Below are 11,480 nucleotides of genomic sequence, written 5' to 3'. Positions count from 1 at the left end.
TTCTCCGCTTGAGTACTCGTGGTACCTTGAACTGGTTGGAAGACGCTTCTGTGTTCTGCAGGGCATATTGACGAAGGTCCTGAAAGGCTCCATGACGTAGAATGTGCACTTTCATGACGTCAATGCTGCCCTTGACACGAAAGGAGGAGTAGACGTATGATTTTGCGCACATACGTTCGTCAATCTGTCACGAAAAAAAAAAGCCCATGTTTTTGTTAATACATTACCACAGACACACGTACGGACATATAACACACTCGGACAAGTGAGCCACACACACAAACACACACACACACACACAGAGGCACACACACACACACACACACACACACACACACAAGATAAGCATATTGCTGTCGGGTTGTCATTTTCTGACTCTCTCTCTCTCTCTCTCTCTCTCTGAACGAGTGGGCGTTACATACCATGCGTTTCTGGTCCTCCGACAGCAGAGCGAGTCCGTCCTCAGTTTCCACCTCCAAGAAGACATGGTAACAGGGGGCATAACTCTCCGATTCTGTGGAGTCGGAGAGGGAACATGAAAATTTGAACTCGCTCTCTCTCTCTCTCTGTGATTTCAACATTGCTACAATGTCTACCCCACTCCCTGACCGCCTACCCCAACTACCCACTCCCACTGTTTGGGTGTATACAATAAAGAGTTCAGTGTTCTCTCTCTCTCTCTCTCTCTCTCTCTCTCTCTCACTGAACACTGAATGACATTAAACACAGCTAATGACATTAAACATTTAAGTGTTTTCTCTCTCTCTCTCTCTCTCTCTCTCTCTCTCTCTCTCTCTCTCTCTCTCTCTCTCTCTCTCTCACCCACCATCCACCCACATCCCTTCCCGTCTAACACAACAATAACCCCTCACACACACACACACACACACACACACACACACACACACACACACACACAACTTTCTTTTTTCCGTACTCCACCACCAACCTGTAGGCCTCCTGAAGTCTGTATCGTCCACAAGAACGCTTTCAGCACAGCAGTAGTCCACTAAGGTGACACCTGACCACTGTGCCACCGTTTCACACAACGTCTCGTAGAAAAGAGACTCCGAAGTTTTCTCCCCTCGCACGTTGAGAAACTGGCCGATTCTGTCAATGAGAAAAGGAAGAGGAGTCACGATCATGAAATATAACATCGGAAAACTGTCCGATTATGTGATGAAAATTGAATGATAATCTAACCATAATCATGTAAAATCACGCTGAAAAAACAAAGCACACACGTACGATTCTGTAATGAGAAATTAATGGGAGATGGATGGATCATAATCATGTAAATGATATTGAAAAACTGTCCGATCATGTGATGAGAATCGAAAGATAAATAAATCACAATCATGTAAGATAACGTTGAAAAACCGCGCGATTTCTCTAACGAGAAACGGAAGAGTAAGATGGATGGATCATAATCATGTAAGATAATGTTGGATAACTGACCGATTCTGTAGTGAGAAATGGAAGATGGCTCATACAGCTGTGTAAGATAACGTTGAGAAATGTAATGAGAAATGGAAGAAGGGTCGTGATTATGTAATACAACGTTGGAAAAACCGTCAGATTATGTAATGAGAAATGGAAGAAGGGTCGACGGGCGCAATAGCCGAGTGGTTAAAGCGTTGGACTCTCAATCTCAGGGTCCCGGGTTCGAATCTCGGTGACGGCGCCTGGTGGGTAAAAGGGCCGAGATTTTTCCGATCTCCCATGTCAACATATGTGCAGACCTCCTAGTGCCTGAACCCCCTTCGTGTGTATACGAAAGCAGAAAATCAAATACGCACGTTAAAGATCCTGTAATCCATGTCAGCGTTCGGTGGGTTATAGAAGCAAGAATATACCCAGCATGCACACCCCCGAAAGCGGAGTATGGCTGCCTACATGGCGGGGTAAAAACCGTCATACATGTAAAAGCCCACTCGTATACATACGAGTGAACGTGGGAGTTTCAGCCCACGAACGAAGAAGAAGAAGGAAGAAGGGTCATAATTATGTAACACAACGGAATATATGGCCGATTCTGTAATGAAAAATGGAAGAAAGGTCATGATCATGTAATACAACGGAACATATGGCCGATTCAGTAATGAGAAATGGAAGAAAGGTCATGATCATGTAATACAACGGAATATATGGCCGATTCTGTAATGAGAAATGGAAGAAAGGTCATGATCATGTAAGAAAACGGAATATATGGCCGATTCTGTAATGAGAAATGGAAGAAAGGTCATGATCATGTAAGACAACGGAACATATGGCCGATTCTGTAATGAGAAATGGAAGAAAGGTCATGATCATGTAATACAACGGAACATATGGCCGATTCTGTAATGAGAAATGGAAGAAAAGTCATGATCATGTAATACAACGGAAATTAACATATGGCCGATTCTGTAATGAGAAATGGAAGAAAAGTCATGATCATGTAATACAACGGAAATTAACATATGGCCGATTCTGTAATGAGAAATGGAAGAAAAGTCATGATCATGTATTACAACGGAAATTAACATATGGCCGATTCTGTAATGAGAAATGGAAGAAGGGTCATAATTATGTAATACAACGCTGGAAAAATATGTACGATTCTGTATCGAGAAACGGGAAAAAGGGCCATGATAATGTAAAATAACGTAAAATGGCCGATTTTATGATGAGAGATGGAAGACAGTCATGATTAAGTAAGATAACGCTGAGACATTGGTGAAATAACGAGGGATTTTTTTTTTTTTTTTTTTTTTAACTGAAGCCCGTGAATATGTCTGCAGGGAATGTCTGACCAAAAACAACGCCCCTTCTTTGATTAACAGATAGCCATGTATTTGGAGTTCTTCAAAACGCGATAACATGGACAAACATTCGTGGAATAAAATTTTTAAAAAAAGAAAGAAAAAAAAAGCTTCTTTTAAACACGGAAAAATGCGTTTTGTTTTTATTTTGACATGTTTTGAGGCTTATAGATTCAAGAACACAACAATGGGAACGAAATTTGAGCGCACACACACACACACAGAGTGCACACAAACAAGCAAGCAAGCAAGCAAACACACACACACACACAGTGCACGAAACGGCACATACCTGTACTGGAATTCGAAAATGGGACACTGATTACAGAATCCCGTTACTTTCACCACGTCTCCGACCCGGTATCGGTACAGACCGGACACGTTGGTGAGCACCACTTCATATTCTTCGCCTTCTTTGAGCTGATGACAGATCGCGCGCACACACACAGACACAGACACACACACACACACACACACACACACACACACACACACACACAGTTTTGTTAGTAAAGTTTCGGACATGTTGCTTTGAAACACAATTAATATCCTTTTTAACATTAGAAATAAGAAAAAAAAATCAAAATAATTATCATGAAAGTTTATTCTTCGACTTGATATCTACAGTTTAGTCACCAGTATGTGTGACAGTGGATTTGTCCGAACGCAGTGACGCCTCCTTGAGCTACTGATACTGGTACTGATTCTGATACTGATACTGAGACTGATATGACGGGACATTAAACCAACTCCTTCTTATCAAGAATAGTGGAATAAGTATAGCTGGGTTCTGTAGGTAAATATTTCTTATGGCATCCTGGTTGCTGTCTTTGAAAATTCAAATTCATTAGTTCGCCCCACTGTTTCAAAACACAGCCGGATTAGTTTTGAGAAAAAAAAAACAACGTAAAAGAAAGAAAGATAAATGGGTACACATTTCCTTTTGTCAAAAACAGTACGACGTCTTTTCGTTTGAGCGCCCGGGGTATTTAGACCTGTAGAAAAGGGTGGTAACTCTCTCCATAAACAAGGTACAAACTTCTGATCAATGCTGCTTACGCTACTGATTCATCTGGCACACAGGTGCATTGGAACAAATCCAGACACTTCCTAAAAAGGAAGCGCCGGGCCTGTCCATATACCGATCACTTGACATATGCACACAGCAGTAATGAGAGAAGAAATGTGCAAACACAAACTAGCTTTTCTTCTAGACTGGCATAGCGTCTTTAATCCTGAACAAGCCACACAGAACACACGGACAATACAGAACAAACACATGGTTGCCTCGGTGGTTTTAAGACTTGAAATTAATAAACAATGAGGCCAGGAGATCAAATGATTAATTAACAAATAGTAAAGAGCGGTAACTCTCCATATTAAGACCTGGTTGAAGGAAGATTCTGCAGTGTGTAAAGCGGACTGACGAAAAGCTTCATAAGGCCCCGTGATAACCTATGCACTTTCAATGCATTAATATTTCTCTTCATGATAACATAAAAGAATAGGTATGTTACGGCACACATGATAATATGTTCGTCAATTTATCAAGATGGAACAATTAATATTTTATCTCATATTATCGTGCACAAGTTGCAACTGCCTTGTGTTATGGGAGAACCTTCGTAAAGTCTTTTTTTTTTTCTTTATATGATGAAGGAATTAATTTTCTCCACCGTCACGTTGTGCTACAAAATATAACAACAACAACAATAATAACAAAGAAAAAAATCAGAGCAGGAACAAATATATATATATATATATATATATATATATATATATATATATAAATTTTTTTTAAAACGGGCAAGGGAAAAGGGAAAGAAATCTAACTCTCTGATCCCCATTTCATCAACAATAACAGTTATCATCGTCGTCGTCGCCTTTTCTTTTTTTGTTTGTTGGGGTTGTTTTTTTTTGGGGGGGGGTGGGGGTAGGGGTGGGTGGGGTGGGGGGTTGTCAGTTTGTTTTTGTTTCTTTTCTTCTGTTTTTGTTTGTTTGTTTGTTTGTTTGTTTTTGTTTTGTTTTTTGTTTGATGAATTAATACAGAACAGGAACAAACATAAAAACGGGGCAAGTAAATAAGAACGACGATCCTAGGAAGAACGAAAGACAACTCTGTCTCCCATTCAAGAATGACAATTATAATCTTTTTTCATAATCATAATCATAAGTAGTAGTTTATCGGTCGGCTTCCATAGCTGAATTTGATGCACTGATGACTCAAACACAGGACTGCATTGCTGGCCTAAAGGTCTGGATGACTCTCAACAAGCTGCAACTAAATGATGATAAGACTGAATTTATGATAACCTGTCCAAAGAAGTTTCGTCAACATCCTTCCTTTCCTGACTCTGTTCTGATCAATAGCACACCCGTTTCATTTTCTCCTTCTGTTCGCAGTCTTGGTGTAATCCTAGACCAGTCTCTTTCCTTCCAACAGCACATTTCGAATATCTGTAAAGTTGCCTATTTGGAACTGCGTAGAATCAGCTCTATCCGCCACTATCTCTCAACCGATGCAACCAAGACACTTGTATGCTATCTGGTTCTCTCAAGATTGGATTACTGCAACTCTCTTTTGGCCGGCCTTCCCAAATATCTGTTAGACAGACTCCAACGAATTCAGAATAACGCTGCCAGACTCATTTGCAGAGCTTCTAAATTTGACCATATTTCTCCTCTCCTTCAGTCTGTCCACTGGTTGCCTGTTTCTGATCGAATAGACTATAAGCTATCCACTCTGACCTTTTCTGCAGTCAACGGATCTGGCCCCAAGTATCTTTCTGAACTCTTCCATATCTATACCCCGTCTCGCCAGCTCCGTTCTTCCTCTGATACTCGACTTCTCAGGATACCTCACGTCAGAAGTAAGACATATGGACACAGATCGTTTTCTTTTCAATCGCCAAAGACGTGGAACAAGCTCCCTGATAGCCTCCGTCATTCTGATTCCCTAGCATCTTTTAAATCTCGTCTCAAAACTCACCTTTTCCCTCAGCAGTAAGTTCAATTGTGGCAGGTCCACTTCTTTTGCATTATCTGTGCTTGACTATGTGTGTATACATATGTATGTGTACATAACTACATGCATGTATATGAATGTGTATTGCGTGTGCGTGTGTTTATGTAAGTTTGTGCCTGCCTATGTGTGTGTATGTGTCAGGGTAGCTGTTAGATACACATGTATGTTAAAATGTATGTATGCAGTGTGCGTGCGTGCGTGCGTGCGTGCGCGCGCGCGCGCGCGCGCGCGTGTGTGTGTGTGTGTAGTCACATTTTGGTGTGTGTATGTAACATAGATGTAATGTTTTATGTTAACAAAAGCGTTTTTGTAAAGCACCCAGAGCAGATTTCTGGATAGTGTACTATATAAGTATCCACGAGAAGAAGTAGTAGCAGTAGTAGACATCCGTCAGTCTCAGGAGATTATGGAGCTTTGCTGTGGGTGATGTTGCTGGCGCAGCGTCGGTTTGGGCTTGACAGGCCAAAGAATACATGGTACACATACATACATGAACACTTCACAACAGGAGCAAATATCAAAGCGAACAAGGAACAAGGAAAGACGACCCAGACAGACAAGGAAAGAAAGACAACTGTGTGTGTTGTGTGTGTGTGTGTGTGTGTGTGTGTGTGTGTGTGTGTGTGTGTATGCTGCCCTCTGTACCTGGTGCAGAAGCAGGGTGCGGGGCTGGTCCAGGTGACAGCTGTCCACGGGGATGAACTCCAGGAACTGCAGGGCAGGGTGCGGCAGGTACCTGGACGGCTGCTGGCCGGGCCACAGGTTGATGCCCGTCAGACCCTCGGTGGCCGCGTACACCGCCGAGTAGATGGGCACCCCGCGACAGAAGGTGGACCTCAGTCTGTCCGCGTAGGGAGCGAAAGCCCCGGAGTCCACGGTCAGGATCAACTCGAGCTCCGGCCAGATCCTCCTGCACACGCCCGTCACCCCTCCGTCAAACGCCCGCTGGATCTCCTCCGCACGGGTGGGGTCAGGCTGAAGAAGCTTCTCCAGCTCCACACGGATGTCGGCCGGGATGTTGAGGTCGGCGTTCAGAGTTCCCTGGCGGATGTCATGCAGGAGCTGCTGCAGGGATCTGTTCAGGGTGACCATGGCGTTGTAGATTAGGGAGGCGAAGTTGCCTTCGATCATCCCCAGGTGGCGGTCCTTGAGGGCGAATAGGAGGTGGACGTAGACGGCGTCCGGCTCGGACAGGATGTCAAAGGCCGCCGCCGGGGTGGAGTACATATGCAGAATGTTCTTCTGCGAGGCCGGCGTGGAGGAGTTGGGCCCGATCCTGATGCCTGACTTGGACGTTCTCCACCTGGGGTTGAAAAAGATCTTGAGGGTCTTCTTCAACTTGCTGCTCACCTGGGGAAAGGCCTCCAGCAGACAGCCGTAGAACACGGAGACGACGTGCAGAAAGAACATGGTCTGCTGCTTCTTCAACATGGGGATGATCTTGCTGTTCCCTGAGGTTCCTGACGACACGCCGAAGATGACGGGCTGCTGACGTGTCAGTACCATCTTCTCCCCGTCCATCATGCGCTGAACGTAGTCAGCGTAGTCTTCGTAGCGGGTCAGGGGCTGTCCGGACCTGAAGTCTTCATACGTCTTCATCTTCTCAAACCCTTTCTCTCCCCCGTACTTGGTGCTGGCGTTTTCATGGAGAACACCCATGAGGAAAGCTGCCTGGGTGTCCTCCACGTGGCGGGTGGCGCTCATCAGCTTCCTGCGGAAGAACAGGCCCATGACCTGCAGACTTCTGACGCCCACGTAGTGCCGCACGGCCTGCAGCACGGTCTGCTGGGACTGCACGCGCTTGGCACGGATGTCCCACGTGAGGAGGAGGGCGAGGGCCGTGGTGACGAAGGCCGTCACACAGACTTTGGGGGAAAAAAGAAAAACACCACATAGATGAACATTGTGTTCACATAGGCTGGAAAACAACAACAACAACAACAACACACAACAAAGATGAATATTTTGTTCACATAGGCTGGAAAACAACAACAACAACACACAACATAGATGAATATTGTGTTCACATAGGCTGGAAAACAACAACAACAACAACAACACACAACAAAGATGAATATTGTGTTCACATAGGCTGGAAAACAACAATAACAACAACAACAACACACAACATAGATGAATATTGTGTTCACATAGGCTGGAAAACAACAACAACAACAACAGCACACAACAAAGATGAATATTGTGTTCACATAGGCTGGAAAACAACAACAACAACAACAACAGCACACAACAAAGATGAATATTATGTTCACATAGGCTGGAAAACAACAACAACAACAACAACAGCACACAACAAAGATGAATATTATGTTCACATAGGCTGGAAAACAACAACAACAACAGCACACAACAAAGATGAATATTATGTTCACATAGGCTGGAAAACAACAACAACAACAACAACACACAACAAAGATGAATATTGTGTTCACATAGGCTGGAAAACAACAACAACAGCAACAACAGCACACAACAAAGATGAATATTGTGTTCACATAGGCTGGAAAACAACAACAACAACAACAACAGCACACAACAAAGATGAATATTGTGTTCACATAGGCTGGAAAACAACAACAACAACAACAACAGCACACAACAAAGATGAATATTATGTTCACATAGGCTGGAAAACAACAACAACAGCAACAACAGCACACAACAAAGATGAATATTATGTTCACATAGGCTGGAAAACAACAACAACAACAACAGCACACAACAAAGATGAATATTATGTTCACATAGGCTGGAAAACAACAACAACAACAACAACAACACACAACAAAGATGAATATTGTGTTCACATAGGCTGGAAAACAACAACAACAACAACAACAGCACACAATAAAGATGAATATTATGTTCACATAGGCTGGAAAACAACAACAACAACACACAACAAAGATGAATATTGTGTTCACATAGGCTGGAAAACAACAACAACAACAACAACACACAACAAAGATGAATATTGTGTTCACATAGGCTGGAAAACAACAACAACAACAACACACAACAAAGATGAATATTATGTTCACATAGGCTGGAAAACAACAACAACAACAACACACAACATAGATGAATATTATGTTCACATAGGCTGGAAAACAACAACAACAACAACAACAACAACAACAACACACAACATAGATGAATATTGTGTTCACATAGGCTGGAAAACAACAACAACAACAACAACAACACACAACAACAACAACAACACACAACAAAGATGAATATTGTGTTCACATAGGCTGGAAAACAACAACAACAACAACACACAACAACAACAAAGATGAATATTGTGTTCACATAGGCTGGAAAACAACAACAACAACAACACACAACAAAGATTAATATTGTGTATAATTATTTTTCATGCCATTAAATTTGGTAGGCTGTAGCGGAGAAGCACCAAATATTAAACAGCGCCTTTTATGGAGGAGAGAGAGAGAGAGAGAGAGAGAGAGAGAGAGAGAGAGAACCGGTCAAACGATGTAAACGAGGAAGTTTCGAGAATCCGGCAGTAGAGTAAACAAGAAATACCCCCAGTACTAGTGCCCATTGGTCAGTGGACGAGATGGCGACCGCAAGTACGATAGTGACGTTGTAAGCAAAAATTTCTTTGTTCTGCCAAGATCATTTTGTAAACGTGACGAACATTTTTAGATGAATATCACGATTATACAGTCCAGTCACTTAGAAGTTTTGGCAGCATTTGATGCATAATTTCTTTTCTTTCTTTTCTTTCTCTCTTTTTTTTAATTTTTTTTTTTTTAACTCTTTCCATACGAACGGCGAAAGAGACGACGTTAACAGCGTTTCATCCCAATTACCATCATCAAAATATTGCAAGCGGAACGCTCTTATACTGAAGAGGTGAATGTTGACAAAGAATACCACAATTCTGACGACGGAAGCTCAAGGTTGGGTCATTCAGACACCCACTGGACATCCGAGGGGTCTGTGTAGAGGAGAAGAGAGGACTGGCCGTACTGAGTGAGTTAAAGCATGTATGGTAGAGAGTGCCTACATTATTCCTAATATGAAAAATGTAATGGTTCTATTATGAAACACATTACGTGTTTCATATTAGGAACCGTGTTTCATAAAAGGAGCTAGTCAGTGCAGAAGAGAATAGCGATGATACGTAGTATTGCGTGCGTCACGAAGCTGTTTTACGTCACATGGCTGGCTCTGGATCTGGATCTGTACGTCGCCGAACCAGTTTTGGTTATACTGCGACGGAAAAACAGGGAGAGCGCACCCCCCCCCCCCCCAAAAAAAAGGGGGGGAAAACTTTTAAGGACTAGCTAGGTATGGAGCTGCCGGATCGCTACTGCTTTTCGCTTTGCACATACAGGCAAGCCTGTACATTACCGGCCGTGACCCTACACAAGGTAGTGCCAAGCCCACAAAATCAAATTATAACAAAAAAACAAAAGGTACCCACCCCCATCCTTTCCCCACCTACCTAGACTGACTAACTAATGTGCAGTATGAGTTTTAGTTTTAGTGGGGGGGGGGCTGCAGAACTGCCCATTGCTGCTGAAAATACGGCAACAGTACTGGCCTGGACTGCTGTTTCTTCCAGGTAGTTCCATTCTTCGATGGTCTTGACAAAGAAAGAGCATCTGTACTGCTCTGAAGTGCCATCTGGAATTTTGTAGCCCTTGTTCGACTTCAAGAAAGCTTCTAAACGTATAATCTTATTGTGTCTCACTTTCTTCAGTTAAAAGATATATATATTGGTGGTGTTGTTGTTACATGATGTCACTTAGTGGAGTGATGGCCTAGAGGTAACGCGTCTGACTAGGAAGCGAGAAAATCTGAGCGCGCTGGTTCGAATCACGGCTCAGCCGCCGATATTTTCTCCCCCTCCACTAGACCTTGAGTGGTGGTCTGGGCGCTAGTCATTCGGATGAGACGATAGACCGAGGTCCCGTGTGCAGCATGCACTTCGCGCACGTAAAAGAACCCACGGCAACAAAAAGGTTGTTCCTGGCAAAATTCTGAAGAAAAATCCACTTCGATAGGAAAAAACAAATAAAACTGTACGCAGGAAAAAAAATACAAAACAAATGGGTGGTGCTGTAGTGTAGCGACGCGCTCTCCCTGGGGAGAGCAGCCCGAATTTCACACAGAGAAATCTGTTGTGATAAAAAGAAATACAAATACAAACACAAATACAAATACGCTTACCAATGAATGTCAGTATGTCCATCGCGTGCAGGTGTTGGTTCCTCTCAGCTGTGGATGAAGGCAGTGGGGGGCTTCAGCTCTAGAGTGAAGGAAGATGTTCTATGTGGTGCTTCGCTACCAGGTGATCTCTCTCTCTCTCTCTCTCTCTCTCTCTCTCTCTCTCTCCCTGCCGCAGATTTCAGTTAGTCTCTGCCTGGGGGGAAAAGACAAAACAAAAACGAGACATTTCATTATTATATTTTCTTTCACATTATTTGTTTTTGTCTGTCTGTCTGTCTGTCTTTCTGTCTGTCTCTGCCCCTCTCTCTCTCTCTCTCTCTCCCTCTCTCTTTCTCTGCCGCAGATTTCAGATAGTCTCTGCCTGGGAGAAAAAACAAAAAAACAAAAACGAGATATTTCATTATTATATTTTCTTTCACATTATA

At 43.0% G+C, this 11,480-nt stretch overlaps 1 protein-coding gene across 1 annotated transcript in view; it reads right to left on the bottom strand.

Moving 5' to 3' along the window:
- Nucleotides 1-11,217, bottom strand: part of LOC143284252 (GH3 domain-containing protein-like) — an 11,718-nt gene extending 501 nt beyond the window's left edge. The window contains exons 1-6 of the mRNA XM_076590932.1: nucleotides 11,056-11,217; nucleotides 6,475-7,694; nucleotides 3,097-3,224; nucleotides 950-1,110; nucleotides 423-514; nucleotides 1-184 (exon numbers count right to left, since the gene is read on the bottom strand). The exon at nucleotides 1-184 is cut by the window's left edge and continues 501 nt beyond it. Of these exons, the coding sequence (XP_076447047.1) occupies nucleotides 1-184; nucleotides 423-514; nucleotides 950-1,110; nucleotides 3,097-3,224; nucleotides 6,475-7,694; nucleotides 11,056-11,077 (1,807 nt within the window). The 5' untranslated portion in view covers nucleotides 11,078-11,217. The remainder of the gene's footprint in view (nucleotides 185-422; nucleotides 515-949; nucleotides 1,111-3,096; nucleotides 3,225-6,474; nucleotides 7,695-11,055) is intronic.
- Nucleotides 11,218-11,480: the final 263 nt, after the last annotated feature.

This window comes from Babylonia areolata, chromosome 7 (assembly GCF_041734735.1).
Source record: "Babylonia areolata isolate BAREFJ2019XMU chromosome 7, ASM4173473v1, whole genome shotgun sequence".
NCBI classification, from domain to species: domain Eukaryota; kingdom Metazoa; phylum Mollusca; class Gastropoda; order Neogastropoda; family Buccinidae; genus Babylonia; species Babylonia areolata.
The sequence above is the reverse complement of the archived record's forward strand: the minus strand, read 5'-3'. Positions and strand labels throughout refer to the sequence as shown.